The sequence below is a fragment of the Polypterus senegalus genome, chromosome 12 (assembly GCF_016835505.1).
Source record: "Polypterus senegalus isolate Bchr_013 chromosome 12, ASM1683550v1, whole genome shotgun sequence".
In the NCBI taxonomy this organism is placed as follows: Eukaryota; Metazoa; Chordata; class Cladistia; order Polypteriformes; family Polypteridae; genus Polypterus; species Polypterus senegalus.
Window position 1 is genome coordinate 73355590 of NC_053165.1, and position 23833 is coordinate 73379422.

Below are 23833 nucleotides of genomic sequence, written 5' to 3' on the forward strand. Positions count from 1 at the left end.
TGCTCAAGGTAAATTTGTAACAGTAAGCTATTTGTTAATTAAAGTTGCACAGAATGTTTCCCTGTTGTAAGATAGACAAGTCTGCAAATTCGCCAATGCTTTTCAATGGGATATTTTGAAATATAAAATATTGTACAGCATGCTCCGTGCAAGAGCTCTTCAACAAATTTCCTGGACAAGCAAGTTTACCAAATTTCAACAAAAGTCGTCCACAGTGAGCCAAGTTGTTTCTTGCAGACTGACTAAGCAAACCAAAGTCAATTATTTTTGCATAGGTGTGAATGCAATTAAATTAGAGTGTTAAAACCACAATATTACAAGCTAAAGATCAAGGTTAAAATTCGAGCTAAGCCCTCACTATCTGAAGAGCCTGTCACACTGTGCACACTCGAGTGCAAGATCTAAAAGAACCGGGAAATGAGCAGACAAACCCCACGGGAAATACGGACAGGCAAAGTTCAAAACCGAAACGACAAAAATAAATGTGAACAGTGCCAAGTTAATGGTGAGAACCCTAAAAGGAGACAAACCTCTCGACGTAGGAACCAAAAGGTAGTGTTTTATTAATTAACCAGGAGATAACTCTATGAATTGGTGACCAGCGCCCCCATTTCTGGCTTTAATGTCATTGGCACAACACCAAGAGTCACTTGACGACTAAGTGGCATTGCATTAACACATTTTTAATGTTATATTGTTAACATGGTTAAAACGTACAGAACCAAATACTGTATACAAAATCAAATTGCTCATCCGAAAACTACGAAGAGGGTGAAATAAATAAAATATGAATATAAAGTGCAAAAATAAACCCAATACATAACCATGCTAGCCAGCGATTGGTTATTTTTTTTTTGGGCTCTTTCATAAACTTGGATGTCTGGCCATCCTCATGTGGTAGCAGCCAAAGGTGTTACTACACACACTGTGGCTATGACAATGAAGCTCAGAATTGGGGTGCTCACAGTGAAATACAGGGTTAGCCAAAAAGTACCACATTTCAAACGTTTATTCTACAAAAACGCTACAAGATAAAATTAAATTTCATTATAACACAAGAAATGGTATACCAATTTGATTTTTTCTCTGTGTTTTAAAAATGATTGCTTCAAGGTGGTGGCCATCATTAGCGATACACTCTTCGAGACGATTTCCAAACGCTCGTACGACTCGTTCGGCCATTGCAAGGGGAATAGTAGCAATTTTGTGGCAAATAGCATCCATGAGGGCTTCAAGGTTTCGAGGTCGTGCGGCACCTTCGATTTGAGAGAGCCCCACACGGAGCGAGATTAGGCAAACGTGAAGGCCGCTCGACATTGCCACGCAGGAAAATCAGCTTCCCCTGAAACATCTCCCACAAAACTTGCATGGATCTCCGTACCATATGAGCTGTTGATCCATCCTGTTGACACTAGGCATCCACCACATCGATTTCTTCCAGTTCCCTAGCATTTCAATGTAATGTTCTGAAATGACGGTGATCATTGCTCCCCCCTCCCCTGACGAGTAAAGGCCTACAATGCCAAATTGTACAACGGCGCACCAAACTGTTACCCGTTCACTGTTCAGGGGTCTCTGATGTTCACGAGAGTTGGTTTCAGCCCAAAAAGCGCAAACTTTGCTTATTTACACAGCCCTTCAAATGGAAATGTGCCTGATGTCACGTGATGAGGGCATCTCAGTGAACGCTTTTCAGAATGTTCACACACAACTCTCTACGGCTCTCTCTCTGTGACTTCCTGCACTACCATAATTTTGTATGGATGGAAATTAAGGTCCTCATGCAAAATCCTCCTCAAAGATGTGTTGGAAATGCCTGAGGTAGAAGCGTGCTGAACGTCTAGGAGAGTGCAAAATGGATACCCTTACAGCTTGGATGTTTTCAGGAGTTTGTACAGTCCGAGGATGGCCTGGAGATTTTCTGTTTAATGTTGCACCTGTCTGTCTAATTTTAGCCACCAACTGAAGAATTGTTTTCCTATTTGGGACGTCACTGTTAGGAAGAATGCTGAAGTGCGTTCGGAAGACGTGTTACGTAGTGATAATAGACTTGTTGTTTTCGAAGAACACTTCTGACAGCAAAAGCACAGTATGCACCGAACCGAGGCATGCTGCTGACTGAAAACTAGGGATCGCCTATCAAAGGACCCCCAACCCAACTGACTTGGCAGCCTCTACCTTAGGAAATGTGGTACTTCATTTTGGCTCACCCCTGTACAATCATAACGACACAATAAAACGGAATCTACAAAATAAACATACATGCCAAAATCATGACATTTTAATGCAATTGTTGTATTTATCACAATTTGCAGTGGTAAACCCAAAACCTATTTTTAAAACAATCTCCAGAATTCATATTCAAATAACTTGTTTTGTATGAATGGGACAATTAACAACCAGAAATACCATTGTACCCACCCAAACCTGGCCCCCGGCCCCCAAACCTGGTCTTAAGGAAAACAAAAAGCTCTCCTTACAAAATGATACTTGGGAGGCTCCTGGTTGGTGGTGGTGAAGAACACGATGCCCGCCAGGAAAAGCCCAACAAGTAGGACAAGGACCCACAGAGGAAAGTCCCCTGAGATGCGGTAGAGTCCATCTGAAAGGAAAAAGTGAGTCAGATATGCTGCATGGAGAAGTCCAGAAAGCTCCCCCCCATCTGTCCCAGTTCTGCCTGACCCACACTGCCATTGGGTTAACCCCTTAGAGCAGAAACATTTTGAAGTGTTTCTACTCTGGTCCAATCCACTAGCAAAAGGAAAATAAGAGTCCAAATTCAGTCATGCACATTCCAATTTAGGGCGGCACGGTGGCGCAGTGGGTAGTGCTGCTGCCTCACAGTTAGGAGACCCGGGTTCGCTTCCCGGGTCCTCCTTGCATGGAGTTTGCATGTTCTCTCCGTGTCTGCATGGGTTTCCTCCCACAGTCCAAAGACATGCAGGTTAGGTGCATTGGCAATCCTAAATTGTGCTTAGTGTTTGGGTGTGTGTGCCCTGAGGTGGGCTGGCACCATGCCCGGGGTTGGTTTCCTGCCTTGTGCTGTCTGGGATTGGCTCCAGCAAACCCCCATGACCCTATTAGTATATAGTGGGTTGGATAATGGATGGATGGACATTCCAATTTAGGGACAATATAATCAGGTACAGTAGGGATTAAAGTGCCAACACAGTCACAGAAAATGGAGTCTTTGGAAGTTTTGGGAAAAAAACAAAAAACTGAAGTGGGGGATAGGGAGTTATGAGATGGCAATGAAAATGGCACCATCTGTTGCCCTTGTGTGACTGTAGTAATGGAAATTATTCTGGTAGTCTGTGAGTAACCTTCTACCCGTATCAGATGATGCAAGAGATCACTTACATGTGCCCGCTTTGAAGGTCATAATGCAGGTCAGTGGCCCGGTGATCAAGTGGACACAATTGAGAGGCCGCTTCCAGTTGTGATCCTCCTTGTCTGGATCAACCACTGGCACTGTAAGTAGCAGGATGAACTCCATCGGCAACTGGTAAGGGACAATATGGAGAGGAGTCACATAACACCTTCAAACATGGGCATTAGTCAGTAGGCGAACACCAGTTACCTCCCTGCCTGGAGATTGTGGCAGGAGATTGGTCATTGGTTTGAAATTCCCCAGCACTCACCTTGATCACCTTAATGACTTTCTGGTACCATTTCCTTCTCCGCCATTTCCGAATGTCCAGGGGGTTAATGGAGCTCAGAAAGCTTTGAACTGTGGACTCTGTGTAAGGTAGCAGTGGCTGGTACTCATTATCTGCTGAAAAACAAATGATTAACCATCTTTAGCTGACATTTCTTCACTTAAGTGCCAGACCAATAGTCCATGACTTGAACTGAGCATGACAGCATGCATTTCTTTATCTCTCTATCATTGTTTTCTAGGAGTAAACATGGCTGCTCTTCTCTCCGATTGCACCACAAAAGACCAGTAAGCAGTGATCCACTTTTTATGGACTGAAGGTGTACCAGGGGCCAGAATTCTCATCCATTCATCAGAATCATAGTATGGACTTGCTGACTGTTGTCGTCTGTATTGGATATGGATGGGTATCCGACTCCTCCTTTTCGCTTAACACTACTCTGACCATTTTTGAACTTCTAGATCCATTTGTGAACACTCCACCATGCTAAGACACTGTCTCCACATTGTGCAGTGGGCCTTCAATGGTTTCCGGCCCCTGGTACACCTTTATATATACACAGCGTGTACCTAAGACTCTGTCACCAGAGTCCGGTGAGGTGAGGGGGTTGTCTCAGGTGGCACTTTGTCAGGGAGGCATTTTCATTATTATAGACTGGAACCTCAAGAACTACTTACACATCCAGAACCTTGTTTATATACTGCCTTTTAAAAACAGTGAGAAATATTTCCATTTTAAAGGTTTTGCAGAAGAGCTCACCACTTCGTCACACCGGAAGCTTCCAAGAATCAAAACTGGGCATGAATATTACAAAGGTACAGGTCAGTGCATGGCATTGGTGTTCATTTTTCAAATTTTTCTACGAGGGACGTTGAAAAAGTTTCCGCACTTTTTTTATATTTTCATTTTGAAACGAAGGTGGGAGAAGTAGTAATTGGACATTAAAAACTTGGTATGACGCTGGGAAAACTGCATAACGAAGGTGACTACCGGTTATGCTCATCGGGTCTTGAAACAATGAAATCGGAACCCATTTTTTTTCTTTTTGCCTCCTCCAATCTCTCATCAGTTTCTCAGATGCATCGAATTTTGTTGCAGCAGCGCAGTTACCAATTTCTTTCGCCACTTCAACGACTTTTAATTTAAAACCAGCTTCATATTTTCTTCTGAGCAAACGGTCCATCGTAGATAAGGAATGCTCTTACGATAAAGGTGTATGAGAGTGTGAGATACAAAAAGCACAAAAGAGTGCAAACGTCTCTTCAGAATAGTCCAGATATTACTGAGTGGTCATGTAGGCACAGTACATAGAAAAAAAAGACAGTGTGCTCTGTGGTTAATCTCTTAGGTGGGTAGGCGTTGGCATATCATAATCTCTTGGACCAATAGCGTGAGTTTTCTGCATTCAACTTATACAACCGACATTATAAAATACCAGAAATTATACGGTAAACTCAAGCCCCGGGAGAACTTAAACGCGAGTATATACGGTATGTAGAAAAGTGATGTAATTTGTTTTGGAAATTCTTACTAAATACTTAAAAAAAAAAAAAAAGGGTGGAAACTTTTTGAACATCCCTTATATATATTGATTTTTTTTTTGTGTATTTTTTAAAATTTCTGGAATGTTATTAAGATGTCAGTCACATGTATTATGCCCGTTAAGTGTCTCTTACATTTGCACCAAACATGGTCAGCTTAAAAGGTCGGGCACTTTTTAGCTTGCAGTTTGAAACGTTGAGGTTATTTAGAGAGAAGTTTTGTTTTGCAAAACTCAACAAAAATAATAATTCGGAAGTTTACAAAGTTAAGGACTATTTTTGTGTGCTATTGTTTTAACCCTCACAGGGCTTTTTTTTCTTTTTTGACCGAATTCTATCACCTCCTTCATAGTAAAAAGTTGGTCTGCGAGTGTTTTGCAAGATGAGCTGAAATTTTGAATACGTTTTAACTTGATCAACGAGCAAGGTCTTGCAATACGAGTAGTACGTATACACTCTGTCTGCTGAGCCACGTGATCACAACTGAGCTGATGGTGGTTCTCTCTCTTGCTGCGGGATTGTGGGTAATCGTCTCCCTTGCTCGGTTTTAGTCAGCGTGCCTCACTCATATAGTCAAAATCCGTACGAGCGAATACTGTTTAGCATTATGATCACGTGTGTGTGTGCTGTGACGTGCGAGTCTCTGTCTTGCACCCCAAAACACGAAGCTGTGTCTCAGTACTTTAGCGACACCAGCTTTATTCAGCATGAAACAGGAACAGCGCGGTTATTTATTGTAGCGGGATCTGCCACTCTCCTATACTCAGACACAGCAGTCAGGCAGGGCCGTGGCCAAGTAATACTGTACACTGCATTTATAACGTTCCTTGTATCACCCATCGTGACCTTGATCTTTTCAGATTCACTTTTGTGGTGACCTGCTACAGCGCTGGGAGCCTGTGGTTGCTTTGGGATGCTCTTCCGCATGTTGTCCCGTTGGGTGGAATCCCAAAAGAGTTTAGAAACCTTACAGTGCGTAAAGCATTTTTTTTTTTCATTTGTGTCCAAGTGTAGTGACTGTTCAGGCAAAAGCAACTGTCACTGGAGAGGCTCCTTGTTAAAGTCGCAAAAAAAAGAAGATTCCAGTGAGCCGACAGATAGCAGGGATTCCATTAGTTAGAGTGAAAGTCGTCCTACACGATAAACCTCCTCCTCCTCTTTCTCGTCTCCCTCACACCAAAGGTAAAGTGCAGGTTAATTTGTTTTAAGTATTTTTACTTTATATTTTATTTAATCATTTTTATATGAATAGTTTTGGGTTGTGGAACGAATCATCTGAGTTTCCATTATTTCTTAGGGGGAAATTCGCTTTGATATACGAGTGCTTTGGATTACAAGCACGTTTCCGGAATGAATTACGCTCGCAAACCGAGGCAGTACTGTATAATTAGAAAGTAAAATTAAGTAAGGTCAATAGTGGGTCAAAACTGACCTGAAAGGCACAGCAAGGTTTAAAAAAAAAAAAAACTAAATTAGAAACCATATAAAATATGGAATGTTTACATTTTTTTCATTCATTAATTGGGGAAAATAGAAGAAAAAAAAAATCACGTTTCATCTCAAACAAATGAGTGCTTTTACTAACATCAAACACGAAACTGGTTCAAATTTGACCCGTCTATGTCATAATGACTCATTTTTTTGTGTGTTTCTAAAATCATATATTTACTTTAGTTATTATTCCATGGATTTGATTTTTGATTTACTTTATCAATCCCCGAGGGGAAGTACAGGGCATTATGTAAGTCTGGTATTGGGAAGCCTGTATGTTTTGTACGTGGATTAAGGCTACATCCACACTGGTACGTTTTTGTTTAAAAAGCAGACATTAGTTTACGTTTTTGCCTTTTGCCCACACTCCGCTGCCATTCTTAACTCCTTTTGAAAGTGTTCTCCAGAGCCGTATACTACTGAAAGCGCCAGCTCAGCGTTATAATACGGATTGGTGAAAACGAAGAGTTTTGAAAACACAAACCCTAATTATGCTTGGATTGGTTTACGCTTTTTCCATAGCCCCCTCTTGACTGAATCCTGCTCACTACAACATTTTGTTCCGTCGTTGGTCACTCGTTATGGGGGACGTAGAGGAGTTGCTTAACTGTTCGCATCTAAATTGAATTTTCTGCAGTTTGAATGCTGCATATGTTCGCCATGGTATATAATTTACCAATTGCTACACAGTTTTGCAATAATCCTCTTGCCAGTGTCGTTACTATCCCTTCAAGGATTTTTGCCGATGCTATAGCTAATAGCTATGTTATACACATTTTTTGTTGTTTTAGTGTGGATGGGGAATTTCATAAACAATCTGAAGCACTAATCATTTTTGTTCAGAAATGTCATTTTTAAAAAAAGTTTTATGGACGTTAACTAAATGTATCGTCTCCAGCCTGGGGCAGTAGGTGCCTAGCCTAAGGTGGCATAATTTATGGGCTGGCCTTCTTTGTCACTTACCATTATAAGCATTAGTGACTGAAAGTGAATTAATACCAGTTCAAGTCATTTCTAGGACATGTGCCACCTCTATTACTTATTTATATTGAATGAATTTGTCTTTATTTATATATATCTAAAATAATGACAGTACCATAGTCCTGAATGGTTCCATTTGAGGACAGGATACCCGAGTCTTCTGAGTCCTGCAGCAAATCTACAAATCGGGGTGGAGAAAAAGAGACACAAAAAAAAAAAAAAAGTTTTCTTAGCTACGCCATGACAGTGCAGGTGTGTCAGAGTGGCATGAGGAAAGTGACACCATATCAGTGGCATAGCGTGGGCGTCAGCCGCCTGGGGCGGAGGAAAATTTTGCCGCCCCCTTATTTAGGTATTTTAAAAGACTAAAATATACAGTAATTCTTTGCCGCCAGGGGTGGGCCGTCCCTGCTGCCCCCACTACGCTACGCCACTGCACCATATGCTCCCAGAATAAGAGTTATGATTATCATTCATTTTATTATAACCCAAATCTGGTTTCAAACTTTGCAAACCTTTTTAGACTACATTTAATCTCAGGATTCTTTACCATTAAAAGTCTGCCGTAATTTTTTCCGTGGCATTTTAAAAATAAAACTCCACATCGTAGGCCATGATCCTGATCCAAATCTAGTCTGTGGAAAACCATCTTTTAATGTCACCTTTGGCCAGACTTTAAAGAACTAGGGTTTCAGACGGAGGACAGTTTGGGGGACAATTACTTCAACATTCAATTTATAAATAATCGGGATATTCGTGAAACCTCCTTACATCTCGGCTTCACCCACTGCCAATGTTTGATGTGATCAGTCGAGGCTATGGTTGCCATTGTGACTCTTAGAAGACGTTTGGTATTACATATCAGAGTGGCTTACCTGATTCTGGGGAGCCTCTGTGAAGTGGGGTGTGGACCAGGTTCTTCTGTCGACTGTAGATCACCGTGCTGATTATCACTATGAACACATACAGGATGTAGAGGGCGATGTAACCTGCAAGAGAGTTGGCATTTCAATTCCAAGTAGCAATGCCAAGGCCAAACTTTACCGATTACACACTGGGGCGTCTGCCATGTGCCCTGTACCCTCCAGACGGTGGAATGGATCTTGAGCCACATTACCAAAGGCTTCTAATTTAATAAGATGTGGGGTATTCCCTCCAGTCTTCTCTGTGCTGGAGACACATCTAGTTGTGCCAACACCCGCCAAACTGAGTCACGCGCTTTACACACAAAGCCGCCCCCACACTCAAAAATCAATCGGAATTAGAACTGTGAGGTTGATTCTTCACAAAGCTTACCTAGAGATTCACCCAGGTTAATCTTCCCAATGTAAAGGATGAAAAAGGTCCAGAACACAGCCACCATGTAGAAGATGACGTCACGCAGGAACGGTCTGGAAGCCATGGTGAAGGGCTTCACAAGAGCTACTCCACCAGCCACGACAGTTGTGACAAAAATGCCTGCGCCTGGATAAGAAAGAGAATGGTTATGGAGAAGTGCGGGCATAACAGGTGTAGGGGCTCCTGTGTAGAACCCCACAAACAGGTAGTTATGAGTCTGGGACAGCCCTCTTGGACACACATCTACCAAATCCAACCCTTCTTCAGGTGAGATAGTCCCAGAGGACTCTTACCAAAAAGCGCTCCTATGGCCAGCCCTGCCGTCCGGGGATCTGAAAAGGCCGCCACTGCACTGAATAAATCGGGGGCTCCATTTCCAAATGCGAGGAAGGTTACTCCCTGGGGAGGTTGTAGTTAAGGAAGCCAAGTGTCAGCTTGCAGAATTACTTTTGATTCATACAATAGTGTGCTTGAGACTACAATCTTGAGTAACAAAAAAACACAGGAGATGATAAAAAGGCCAAAAGATGTGGTCAGAAAAGCAGAAACAGAAATGTAAAGGTCAAAGCCAGAGAAAGAATCCTAACACTATGGCGTACGAAGAATAAACCTACCTACAGCTAGGCTTTTTAGGCTATGTGCACCCTTCTACGGGTCATGTAAAAATGCAGGTATGGGATGGTAATAAAATTAAAGTGTTGTGTATTTTAATAAAAAGTCAGTAATGTAAATAAACTCTGTACAGTAGCCGATTAAGCATTAAGTGGAGTTGTTGTCGGGCAGTTCTGCCCTCTAGTGGATAACGTGTAATGATTGGATATTTGTAAATTTTTAACAGCCCTTTTCGGTCAATCATGGAACATGATTCGCGAGTATACCCGAGCCGATTCAGTAGAGCTCAACGGCGCACGTTACATGTCATCAGAGTCTTTCGAACCTTTAGATGTTTAAAGCGCACGTGCAAGCACTGCCCATCTGATTGATGGTTCTTTTTAGTTAGAACTAAATTCACTGGCAAATGAGAAATCAGCACATTTCTATTCTCTGTATTCACGTGTGTATGTGAACGTCTCTGCACCAGCGCTCCGTCTCGCGACTGCCTTCATGTAAAATCTGCTTCTCGGACTCTTAATTATTGTCAGGGTGCTTTTTCGCCTCCTTCCTGCCCTTGTAAGTGACTCTCTTAGCATGTTCCTTTACTTCTCCTCATGCATTTCACACTCTCATTTCCTCTTTCATTGGGTTGGGTCAACGAAGCCAAACTGACCAATCAGATCGATCCAAGGGACTCGACACACAGACCTTTGCGTTTTATTATATAGTAGACAGACAAGCCAAGCAAAATGACCCCTTTTATTGGCTAACTAAAAAGATTACAATATGCAAGCTTTCGAAGCAACGCAGGCCTCTTCTTCAGGCAAGATGTAGTCAATTGATTACATCTTGATTACATTTGATCAGAATTGACTACATCTTGCCTGAAGAAGAGGCCTGCGTTGCTTCGAAAGCTTGCATATTGTAATCTTTTTAGTTAGCCAATGAAAGGGGTCATTTTGCTTGGCTTTTCTCTACATTCATAATGGCTAACACAGTTCACATGTGATTCTGTTATGTAATTTCTTATTTAAATTATGAGTCTTAAATGTGTTATCATGCTTTGATGTCCTGAAACACAACAAGGTAACATGTGTTAAATATATAATTTATATTATTACATATTTACACTATAAAATAATCTTGATTATTTATTTATGATATGATCATGGGGCCACCCACTCCCTGGATTTCCATCTGCGGCAGCCTCAAATCCTGCAAATGAATCAAGCAAATCAAAAGAATCGAAATCAGTGAATTGAAATGCCCATTACTACGAACATGTGGAACTGTAAATCCTTCTAGTTCACTCCTATCTACTTACTGTATGGCGAGTCTCTTCACCTGTCAATTGCAGAAATATGAAGTCCACAATAGCACCATATAAAGTAGTTTTTTTTTTTTTGCTACAGTTTAGTTAATCCAGTGTCTCTGGGTACTGACTACAGGTCTTCATTAGCAACATGCTGCACACTCACATATTGCCAGGACCGTTATAAGCAAAATGTAGATTCAGCAAAAAAATAATAAAAGATGAATTCTAGAAGGATACAGCAACATTGTGGGTCAGCTTCAGGCTACTGGAGATGGCTGCCAGATTGGGACAGAAGCTGAAATGAGAAAAAGACAACTTTTAGTGCCTTGACACAACTTGTCAGAAGAGCATCTCAACTGTCATGGTCCTGGCGTCGCACCCAATCGGTGTGCGTCAAGCATTCCTCAAAGCCAACCATGTCCTGTTCACACCAGCCCTTGGACAACTGAGGGTACACCACTTTTAATGTACTGGTTTTAAAAAAAAAAAAAAAGTCACGTCTCCCCAAAATCGCTGTCTCTTCACTTCTATCAAATAAATAGTTAGATCTGAAACATGCTATAAATGATAGATATATAAAAAGATAAAGAAAATCTGTAAAGGAGGAATATATTAAAGGTGCCATAATTAATAAAATATAATTTATGAATAGACGTGAAAGGTGCTATAAAAGGACAGATAAATATGAAAGACACCATAAAATGAATAGATATAAAAAAATACTAGAAAAGATATGAAAGGTGCTCTAAAGCATGGATTCTAGATATGTAAGGTACTATAAATGATAAGTAGATGTGAAAGGCACTATAAAAGTGATAGCTAGATGTGAAGCTTGCTATAAAAGAAATAAGAAAAGATGCCATCTCTTATATAGATTTCTCTTGTGGTTTGTCCTGCTTCCACTTCAAAACTGGCCCCGCCCACATGCAGCAGACACGTCATTTCTTGATTCCTATTTGTCCTCCTCCAAACCCTTCCCCACGCAGCCGACACGGCATTTCTCGATTAGCATCTTCTTCCATGGGTGCACAGATAACTCAACCTCCTGGCCATGGACCATACTGTTTTAAAATACACGGGCAAATTTATCACCAAATCTCTCCACTATACGCTAACACTTCTACCTCTCCAGGATATGGACAGTTGTATGTTTTTGACACAACACAAGCTACTGAAGTTCGCTTACAAAAATAAAGCAAACTCTGCATATAGCGAACATTTACTTCTCCAGCTAGATTCCATGCTCAGAATCATCAACCCCTTTGCTAAATCATACAAACACATGCATAAAATCGCTCAGCCCAATCCAACAACATCTGTACGAATGGTTTTCAAGGAAAACGCTGGGCAGGATTAATGACTATCAGACACATTGCAAGCAAAGGCTGAAAATAACAATGCACGTGTAGGCAAAATGACCATATTACCGTCCACATTTCCAGGAAGTCCAAGATACATGCAACAAAACTATCAGGATGCCATGGCCATAGTACGTAAATTCGGACAGCCTCATTTATTTATCACTTTCACATGTAATCCTGCTTGGCCGGAAATTCTACATGCACCGTCAGATACCCAAAGACCGGAGCACAGACCTGATATTGTAGTACGAGTCTTTTGGATTAAGCTGCAGGAATTACTTTGAGACATTCTACAACAACATCTTTTTGGGGTCGTTATCTCTTATATTTACGTAATCAAATTTCAGAAGTGCAGCCTTCCTCATGCCCACATGCTGTTTACTCTTCACAATAATTCTGAAATAAGAACCAGAAAGAAAGAAGAAGAAAGAAGTACTTCTTTCTTTTTGATTTCTGAATTCCTTTCTCACCGTTTTCTGTTCCTATTCTTACACCGCCATATGCTACGGCGTGCCGGTAGTGTATATATATATATATATATATATATATAGAGAGAGAGAGAGAGAGAGAGAGAGAGAGAGAGAGAGAGAGAGAGAGAGAGAGAGAGAGAGAGAGAGAGAGAGAGAGAGAGAGAGATTATAATGGATAAGTAAAAACTTTTGGCCCAAGGCTAAGAATACATGAGAATAGAACACATCTCTGAAAAATAACACTAAATTGTGAAACTAAGAGATAAACAAGTAACAAAAGCAAAAAATTTGTCACATTTTAGTAACTTTTTATACTATTGTTATAGATATCAAAAAAATTCTTGCATGCAAATAATGAAATTGTGTCACATTAGTAATTTTGTATAGATAATAAAATATAAAATTGGTAAAATGAAAAAGTTTGAACCCAACCACAGGGGATGCACAAACCAGTGTGTTTTTTCTGGCCGGTCCCAAGCCCAGATAAATTGGTAGGGTTACATCAGGAAGGGTATCTGGTGTAAAATTTTGCCAGATCAACATGCGGACAACAATACAGTAAAATGAAAAAAGTTTCACATTTTACAATTGTTACATATAAAATAATGAAATGCATTTTAAAAAAAAAATCCATGTTAGTCTTGTCATTTACATGCTGATTTTGCACGTGACGTCACACACTGAACAAACAAATCCCATGTGAGACTCCACAACTTAGCTTTTCATGTGTTGGCTTCACTAAACATGCCTTTCTAGGGACTCTTATTTTGATGTGTTTATCCCGCTCACTAACCCCGTTTTTATTTCCAGCAGATTTCCAGGGTGTGTGTTTCTCTAGCCTTCCCTCTGCATGCAGGTGACCAACGCAGCGTTTCACAAAGCTCGGCTTGACCAACACTGTGCCATTGTGGTTTCAGCGTGCACCAAAAAAAAACCAGAAAGTAAACACTTAAAACTTACAAGTTGGACGCGGTCACTCCGAGCATCAAAAACAGCAAGAGCAGCCAGCAGATCTGCAGGAGAAGAATGGGGAGATGGTTACTTGACAGGGCACCGAGTGCCAACATTTCAACAGCAGCTTTACATGAACGTTTTTAAATAAAGGAAGATGGCCTGAAATGATTCTGAAAGTGGAACCCAATATAATATGGTACAAAGGGTGCAGGAACTATCTGCTAGTTTATTCACAGAATACCTGGAGGGCCTTGCCACCTGCTGCCAAGTTTTTCTACTTCATATTTGGGAGATGAGCAAAAGGCACTATATACTGTACACAACAGAACTGACTCACTTGGCAATCTGCCTTCAGACCTCCAAGAGTGAAATCCTGTTTGATATGCGGAGAGTGGCGCCAAGGAAGGAGTCTTATAAACAGGGTGGACATTTTTCTCATTTTATAACCAGGCAGGGGGTCTTAGTGTATTTAGAATTTTGGCCCACCTGGTCAAAATCCCTTTAAGAAAAGGACCCATATGCTGTCACTTCCAATGTTGCCGATTTACTCACATAGAGAATCACTGCCAGTGGAAGAAGGTGGTGGGGGAAGGTGCAGAACGCCCCCTGCAGGTAGTCAATGAAGCCATCATTGTTCTTGCAGTCCTTCACGTGCTTCACAAACCAGCACTGCTCCGAGGCATTACACTTCATCACATTTCGGCACTGAAGAGGGTTAGGAGAAAAGAAAAGAAGAGAAAAGGATTGGCACAGACTTCAAAAGTACAGGAAAGGGTCAATGGGGCACACCAGCAAGTCCCCTCATCACCATGTCACCACCAGGGTATCAAACTGTAATAATCATGATCAGTACAGGGTGCAAAACTCGGAGCAGTCGTTTTATTTAACAGTGAAGGAGAAACAGGTAGAGAGATCGGGGGTTGTCAGGCACACACACACAGCAACAAACATGGAGTGTGTGGCCATGGCTGCTCCAGTGGGAGAACAGACCACTCCATCCGCCCCAGAAAGTCATGCAAAATGGAGAGCCTGTTCTATGTGGTGGGGACACCAGCAGGTTTGCTCCTGCTGCTTATCTGTCACCACTTCCTCATTCTTTGTTGTGTTGTCCTTTTTTATCTGACCAAAGGTAAATTAACATTAAAGCCGGGCTTATCAAAAAGCCAGTAACAGAGGAGACAAGGTGGTGCCTCTGTGACCTGTTAAGGTTGACTGGGGACTCTAAAGTGGTTTACCAAGCGTACAGGTGTGTACCCCCTGTGCTAGGCCATTTGTGATATCAAATTGTTTAGTCTCCATAGTGCTCCAGAGAGTTTCAGCAGCCCCCCAGTGTCACCAGCCACAAGTCCAAGCACCACCCGTCTGCCTTCATTGAGGGGCGCCAGTCTGAATGTTAACTGGAGGTTTAAAAACTAAGGCCTAAAGACCTCCAGTGCAGGCCTGGGTACTGAAAAGGCAACGTTTGCTCATATTGTCACATATGTACATTTATACCACCTCTCTACAGGACTGGCACCTTGGACATAATGCCCTGTGCTACTAAGACACCAGAGCAACTACCCCCCCACTTTGGATTAAGCAGTTTCAGGAGTGACACCACATGACCTTATTCTGCCCCATCACTTTTGTGGCCATCAAAGAGTCCTTAGGTGCCGAAGAGAGGCCTGCTGGACAAACAAACCCATTGTTTTCGTTTATCCCTGGTGGATACACACACACTCTTGTTGTCCACCCCTACTGGACATGCACAATACTTCTAGCCCACCCCGTTGACATGCACACCTACTGGACAACCCCAACTCATCTTCCATCCTTCCAGTTTCCTAACTTAAAAGCAACAGACCTCTGGTGGGATGACGGGCCACCTCAGGGAACCCTCACACCCACTCACACTACACTATTAGTTTCAGTCCACCGCTCCCCAGTTACCTCTTGCTCATGTAAATGACAATCGGTAGCCACTCTCCCTCCCTGACCCTACCCCCAACCCTCCGGAATACACTGAGCTGAGCAGTCGTCATTCTGTGTCACCAGCTCAGGTTTCTAAGCTACCGTGACCGGCGGGAGTGCAAACTCGAATCACAAGGGAACCAACATCTTGGCAGGCAAAGAAACACATGTGATGCGAAGGCCATGGAGAAATGTTTGAGGTGGAGGATATGCTAGGTTAAGCGGGTAGAGACGTCAACAACAGCTGCAGGAATGCCCCCAGTTGACATCAGCCTGCCGCTTCTGAAAGGTACGGAGTGCTCACAAGATCCCCGTTTGATAGTCCAGGCTGACGTTATCCCCAAAAAATCTGAACCAAACGTTTGAGTGCTAACCTGTGTGAATGCAATATGAAGTGGGCACAGTTTTAAATGACACTCCACTAATCTGTTGTCAGCCATTAGGAGTGTTTCGGATATTATTTCTTTAAAGTTCATCTCTTATACCAGAGGTTTTACGGTTTACCCTCTGCCTTGATGGACATTTTTGTGCATTTGAAAAATTCCAAGTATTTTATTTTTTGTGTTTTTTGTGAAGCCTGCCTGTTGAATTTGGGGCCAGGCCTATCTCTAGGCAGCTCAGTGAAGTTTGGGCCTGGTTTGGAGGCCATTTCACCACAATTAGTGCCAAGTAGAGAACATAAGGACAGTGGTTATGAGAACAGGCTATTCACTTCCAAGGAGCTGGTCCACCCATTTGCTAATGGTTGGTGGTTTGTATGAAGAATTAAATCTTTTAATAAAATTAAAAAAAAATCAAACTGAAATGCACAAAGTAAAACCCCTCGTTTCTCATCACCAGGGTGCTTGGCATCTCGACCCTAACCAGAGGTCTGAAGTCCTTAGTAGACAGAAACAGTGTAACCATGGCTTCACCATGGATTTATGAAATATGGAAAGATAACCATCCTGTTAATTAGAAGATCCACGTGGACTCCCGCATGCAGTGGTGTCACCGGGGTTGGTTTCACGCAGTGCAGTAACCAAGGCTGGATTAAGACCCTCGCAGGCCCCAGGGCGACTCGATGAAGAGAGCTCCCCCAACAGAGAGTCGATCAAACTTCAAACAATGCAATGACCATTTAACATAGCGGCAGAATTCCCACTATTAATGGCGCATGGACACTCGATCGGTTAACCCTTGGAATTACTAACCCACGTTTCATCAAGCATGATCCCCCTACAAAACCACCCCTCTGTGATTTCAGCCTGAAACATTGCGCTATTTTTCTTTTTCTTTTAAATAGACTGATTTGGGTGTCTCCCCCTCTGATGACCTCGTCCAGTGCAGTCTGCACCCTCAGAATTACGCCACTGCTCACTTTTTTCTCATATCAACGGGCGTTTTGTTCTTTCACACCCCCACACACGCATGCCTCCATAATTAGCGACTTTTGATCGACTCAATAATGAGTGCCAGTTTAAACGGGTGCCATCGCGCCCAGTAAATTTACTGTTGTTTCTTTCCATCCCTCATGGTAAGGTTATTTTATATGATCATCAAGCTTGTCGATTCGGATTTGTACTTGGACTCCCAGTTCACGACATTCAGAAGCCACCGAACATCAGAAGGCCCAAACAAGGTTTGTGTGTCCTCAGGTTGCATGGTATAAGCTTAAAAAGTAAATACAATTTCTTTTAATGGTATGGTACCCAGATTAAGCTTATTTTGGTACCAGAAGTAACTGGTTGTTGACAAGCCCCTTGCCTGAACGCTAATACAGACCCCCAAATACCCCTCCACCTTGGCATAAATAGCCATTTGTACAGGATATAAAATGGCATGTTCCATCCATCAGCTGGAACTTCATTCTTTGAACCTCAAATCCAGGATTTGGTCCCATCACAGTCTTTTATAGTGCCTTGCCTTAGTCAGTATGGGCCAGTACTCCAAATAGCAGAATTGTATGAAGTACTTTGCCATGGAGAAGACTTCACTCTTCTTGTTGAATTCTGGAGCTCAGACTTGTTCAAGTTTGGGGAAACTTATCACATCTTGCCGCCCTAGTATTTCAGACATCCGCAGCCCACCAAATCTTCCGTTGTTAATGTTTTGGTCTCGATTCGGGGCCTGGCTACACAATTACAAGTACAAACAACAGGTAGGTCCCGCTATCAGACCCCCCCCCATACTTCTTAAACCTGATTTATGCTTTACTGCATGTGTCCGACCAAAGCATTATACTTGTGGCACCCACTCCGACAGGCATGTTGATTTTCTTGTACTCAATGAGTAACAGTTTCAGTGCCGCATAATAATGACAACAGCAGAGGATGTGAGACTCTGCTGATGAAAGAAGAAGAAGGTGTGTCTGCCATTACTGACTTTAAGAGGAAGCCAAGCAGAAGGTGTTGTGTCAGACCTATTGACCAAAGGTGGTGAATTAATATTCTCATGAGGGTGGACCTACATGATGATCAAATGCATTTCAAATGCTTTTGATAGTCTTTCTTGCGTTTTGATGATCTATAGCGTCATATTCAGCCATCTGTTTATCATCCTTTCTTCCACGTAGCCAGCCTGCCCTTGAAATACACCATTTAGCAAACACCCACTAAATTAGTTAGGAAAAAAAAATTCCGAGCCGGTGGCGTATCCCCTTGTCTGACGTCATTTTCGCCGCGCGGCCCTCACGTTCACCTCAGACGCGTCAAGTGTGAACCAGGTTTATTTAAAGAGGGGTCGCGTATGAACGCACCCCGGACACGATGGAGAGTATCGCAGCACTCCACAGAGAAAGTTGTGGGAGAAAATCCTCAATGGAAACACGCGACCACAAAAACAAATAAAAAATAAGTAAATACTATTCAAATGTTTAAGGAGGAAGCTGCTGAGAAGGAGCCTCCAGCATGAATAGACCCTCTGGGTACTTCTAAAACCAGTTTTGGTGGTCAGCTTCCACATAGTGGCGCACATAGTGAAAGGCGTTATATACAATAAAGATTGTTGAAGAGTTTCAACCCACCGTCAGTAATCGGATTGCTTCGTCGAACCTTGCAGGTGGTCCCCTAAGTTTGGCATATATCAAGGAGGATCATCCCGCTGTTGATTATAGGCGTCAAAAAAGTAATGTGCGTGTCCATTTTTTGTTTTTTATTTTAAATAATTTGCGGGTAGTTTGTGATCAAATCGCTTTAAATACGCAGACCCCGTTCGAGTCACGCGGGCTCTCCCTTAACTAGTCGGCCAAATCTGCACAGCGCAGGTAACGCGGCTCCCTCAGCAAACTCCGACGCTTATTTTTCTTAAATTTGCTTTAAATAGGTCTGATCTGTGAGCCTACCCTCGACGCCCGTTCACTCACCTCCGTGTCGTTGTCCCGTGCGCTCCAATCTGGCGCTGCTCCAGCGAGACCCCGTCCCGAGCAGGTGGCGGACACGAGCAGCAACAGCAGAAGCGCGCAGCCTCCCCAGCGGGTCATGGTGTTCGACTGGGCTGCTTAGTCCAACGCCCTCCTTCACATGACGATTACCCGTCCGTCCGGTGTCGACTGCCCCTTGTGTTTTTAAGGCGCATGCTTCTTCTCTCGCTTTATTTCCCGATTTGCTTTTTCTCGTTCGCCTTCCGCGTTCCGCCTTGGAGAAGTCGCGTCGCGTGTACCTGGACAGCCCGACTGGGTCACTGAACGCCCACGCACGGAGTATCCTTCGGACGATCTACAGTAGCCCAAATCGTATAAAGCCGCCAAGTCTTGGCTGTCGTGGTGGTTATGCCAGTTTAGGGGGGCGCCTGGTTGCAATCGCGCCCCTGGTCACTTCGCCGGACGTGCACCCGTTAGCTTGGAAAGTTCCAGTGAACAAACCTCCGTACGCTTCCCGAACTCTCTTTACCTTAAAAAAAAAGAAAACGCGAAATATCTGCACGCGTGGGCTGCCCCTCCCAAGCACACGTGGACGTCACTATAAACTGGACACGCAGTCCACCTGCCCAATCTGCGGACTGTCCTGTGTGAGGGGGAGAAAAGACCACCGAGTTACTTCCTAACCAGGCGAGCAGTCACGCTGCTTCCTATGTGACCTCCTCCTTAAAGGGGCCGCCGCTTTCCTCAGGACGAGAATTCCCGCAGCGGAAGGTGTTAGATCTGACTTGTTCTGTTAAACGAACTGGGGGGCGGCACGCGCTAGTAATTCGATTTAACGACGACCGCTTGATGTGTCAGGGAGTTAAAAAAATGCGTAGAAAGAACCCAGTTGATTCTCTTCAGGATCTTCAGAATTCGCCTGAGGATATTTGAGGATGCCACACATTCCAAGGGCATAAATACACCGGGCTTATCGGGACCCTCACTCACACACACACACACACACAAATGTATTAGAATGCAAGGTGAAGTCCACTGTGTCCCGTCCTGGATTGGTCCAGCATTGGACACTGTTGTGTCCACCACACTAAACTGAATAAGGTCATCCAGCCAGTCATCTTCTAGACTCACTTTATCCTGAGCATAACCCAGTAAGCACTGGGGCAAAGTAGGAACAATCCCAGGACAGACAACCAGTCCATCTCAGAATTAAAACACACACACTAGAGCAGAGGTCTTTGACTTCATTCCTGGAGAACTATTGTCTCTGCAGGTTTTCATTCTAACCCCTTTCTTAATCAGTGGCACATTTTTGCTGCTAATTAACTACTTTTTCTGTCATTTTAATTTGCATGCTACTCTGTTTAAGGTTCATTCACCTAAATTGCTTAATTCTTTTTCTTAAACCGCATCAAAACAGAAAAGAGATAGAAAGCAAGCCAACAGACATCCAGCTAGGTCAGGGTATCAAACTACAAGCAATTTAGGGTGGAGTGGTGGCTCTGAGGCTAAGGATCTGCGCTGATATCCCGAAGGTTGCCGGTTCGAATCCATGTCACAGCCAAAAGAGATCCTATTCTGCTGGTCCCTTGAACAAGGCCCTTAACCTTCAATTGCTCCAGGAGCGTTGTACAATGGCTGACCCTGTGCCATACCCCAAGGGGTATGCAAAAACTATCAAATTCCTAATATGAGAAATTGTATAAGGTGAAATAAAGAACCAAAAAAAAATTCACTCCAACCAGTTTCTTAAATGGAATCCCATTCTTGTTGTTAAACACATCATTTAATTCCGGTTTATTGTTTGTCTCCTTTTGCCTCAGTAGACGTTTCTAAAACAGTCGATTTTCTTTTTTAAGGTCACCATTAAAATGTCTTGGTGATCTGAGCAGATCAATATTATATTGACCTGCACCTTTCTTTATTTTCAGATATTGTGTGATGGACACGGGTCAGCTGCTCTTGTGTTGGCTTCTTTTTTAATCTCTATTAACGTTGGGCTGCTAATTAAGAAAAAGAAAGCAATTAAGGGGTTTGAGTCTTAAATAGCAAGTCCATCCATCCATTATCCAACCCGCTACATCCTAACTAGAGGGTCACGGGGGTCTGTTGGAGCCAAACCCAGGGCACAAGGCAGGAAACAAACCCTGGGTAGGGCACCAGCCTACCACATACCATTAGAATTACAATTTAGGACCACCAATGCACATGATCTGCATGTCTTTGGGAGAACATGCAAACTTCACGCAGGGAGGACCTGGGAAGTGAACCCGGGTCTCCTAACTGCGAAGCTGCAGCGCTACCCACTGCGCCACCATGCCGCCCTAAACAGCAAGTAAATTCACATTAATACAAAATTGTTAAGTAGCAGCAAAAACTGGTCCCTAATTAAGGAAAGGGTTAGAATGAAAACCTGCAGCCACTGTGGCCCTCCAGGACCCAAGTTGGACACCTCTGCACTGTGGGCAATTTAACATTGCCAGTTCACCCAGCCTGCATATCCCTGCACTGTGGGAGGAAATCGGAACACCAAGAAAAAATCCACCGGGATATGGGGAAAACATGCACACTCCATACAGGGACTACCCGGGACTTGAACCCTTGTTTTCATACAGCCACTGTGCCACCACAGAAATGGCTAATTATGACCAAACACATGCAGAGAAGATTTTACAGTTTTATAGCGCCTTTCATCATCACAATGTATTATGCCAACAGTTTGACTTACACCTCCTGGGCTCAGGGTTCAGCTCCTTGTATGTAATGCATATGGGTCATTTCATCTATTGCTGGGCAGCATGTCTTCTCAATATGCTCTCCAGCACAATGGTTTTGGTTCATAACTCCAGTGATCAGGGTTCAAGCCACTGTCTGTAGTATGTGTGTTTTCTCACAGGATTCTGGTTTTCATCTACCTCAAAAACACACCCGTATGAGTCTAATGGAGGTGCAGCAGTTTCAGGTTCATTCCTGCCTTTCCTCCATTGCTGCTGTGGTAGGTTTCAGCTTCATGAGATGTGTCAGGTTTGAAATGAGGCTCAAAATACGTATGGATGGGTTTGAAACAGGTGGGAAGCTAGAATGGAGCCTTCAATTGGCGTCTGAGCTCCATCGATTTACCATCCAGAATTCACCACGTAGAAGAAAGTAGGCAGCTTTCTCCATGGAAAAGCACTTGATAAAATTGTTTTGCTTAAATGACACTTGACCTGACGAACAGTGCTGGTCAAAGCCCTTGTTATCCATAAGTTTCGATGAGTGTGAGTGGTCTCTCTCAGCAGTTTCTGGAACATGTGCCTCTTAAATTTCATAAATGGAGCCCCTCAGATGACGGGTGTCCACCTCTGTTAACCTAATGGATTAACTGGTTTTGCTGACTAGTCTAAGGTGACCCTGAGCAAGTGACTCATCCAGTCGGGACTAACATTGGAGAAATATAGAAAGTGTTTCCCTGAGAAGCGTTTTAAAGCTGGCAGTTTCAGGCTGAGGGTTCAGTCACTAATCTGGACTCCCCATGTTGCCTTGAAGGAGGCGTTTCCATGCCAGTCCTCACACTGAAGGAAAAATAAAATAAAATTCCAATAATCATGATGCCCTATATCACTGCAAGGTGATCCTGGATTGCACGTGCGAACATAAATAAAAGTCCCCAGTAATCAGGAGGCGTGTGAAGGCGCTATATGCCACTTACAAATGCAGGCTGAGTCTTGTGCAGCCCTAGGCCAATTATCCCAACAGATTAACAGTGTGGGGAAAGCTCTGATTTGATAATCATTTTAGATAGAAAGTGTGGATTAAGTGGATTTGGAAGATGAAAGCTGAGGTGAGACAGGACGCCCGGACGTGCGCTGCAGGGGGCGGTGACTCCACATTGAGATTGAATTGAAGGTCCGAAGTGAGCCCGTTTTTGAGATGTGGCGGCCAGCAGTAGTCGACTGTGCTGCCTTCACGTCAGACTAAAAGTAGCGGGCAAGCAAGCGCAGATACGTCGAGGGGTAGCAAACGGAACAAAGTTTGACATTAGTTTGTGTTCTGCGTTATTAATGTCTTCTTTGATTTTTATATCTGTTGTATTCCTTTAAATATTTGTGAAACGCTTTGAGTATTGGAAAGGCGCTATATAAACTTAATGTTAATTATTTTAAGAGACTGGTAGCACATCGGAACGCATGACACGTACAAGTGGGTGCAAGTCGACCGGCCCACCTTCTAATGATAATATCACATTGTATGTGTGTTGCGCCTTTCACTTGAACCTCCGAGTATATCGCCTCCTGTAGTCAGAGATGGGCATGTGGTTCTTAAATGTCTAATGTTCTGATCCCGGTGCAGTAGAGTCGTGTAATAAAGGCTGTCATAACCTGACCTCGGCTTGTCCTCCCAAAAGCCCCCGCCGATTCCAACCTCGTGCCATTGCGACAAAAGAAAAACCTTGCAGTTTGACATCCGTGGGATTTTGCAAACTCGTCTTGTTGCGTTTCCCGTTTCTCGTCATTGCAGCCGATTTTTTTTTTGCACGCCGCTGGCAATTCGTCGACCTTCTTCAGCGGCTCCAGGTACATGCGCGATCCCTTCTGGGGGGTTTCGTTGGTGTCCCAATCATCACAAAGTAGCAGATCGTTGGACTATTCGGAATCCGCATCGCGACATAACGGACGGAAGACCACGGGCTGTCTGACTCTCTTCGCCATCTTTTAATTTTGGAAATTTTTGCAGTCCTTTTAAGGTCATTCACCGCGGGAGGGGGGAGACAACTTCAGCCTCAACCTGCACTCGTCACCTCGCGTGGCCCCCTAGTGGTTAAAGTGTGGGACTGCAACCCTGCTTTTTCAATTGCCG

At 43.3% G+C, this 23833-nt stretch overlaps 1 protein-coding gene across 4 annotated transcripts in view; it reads right to left on the reverse strand.

Moving 5' to 3' along the window:
• slc8b1 (solute carrier family 8 member B1) overlaps positions 1–23501 on the reverse strand; it is a 30798-nt gene extending 7297 nt beyond the window's left edge. Inside the window, exons 1-11 of one of the 4 annotated variants that reach the window (XM_039772293.1) lie at positions 21723–23501; positions 14257–14409; positions 13711–13763; positions 11157–11214; positions 9304–9409; positions 8969–9136; positions 8548–8661; positions 7788–7850; positions 3642–3775; positions 3361–3502; positions 2481–2602 (exon numbers count right to left, since the gene is read on the reverse strand). In XM_039772293.1, coding sequence (XP_039628227.1) covers positions 2481–2602; positions 3361–3502; positions 3642–3775; positions 7788–7850; positions 8548–8661; positions 8969–9136; positions 9304–9409; positions 11157–11214; positions 13711–13763; positions 14257–14397 — 1101 coding nt within the window. In that variant the 5' untranslated portion in view covers positions 14398–14409; positions 21723–23501. Of the gene's footprint in view, positions 1–2480; positions 2603–3360; positions 3503–3641; positions 3776–7787; positions 7851–8547; positions 8662–8968; positions 9137–9303; positions 9410–11156; positions 11215–13710; positions 13764–14256; positions 14410–18658; positions 18926–18997; positions 19679–21722 lie in introns of those variants that run through there. The other 3 variants (XM_039772292.1, XM_039772291.1, XM_039772295.1) reach the window with 3 other exon arrangements.
• Between the last annotated feature and the right edge of the window lie 332 nt (positions 23502–23833).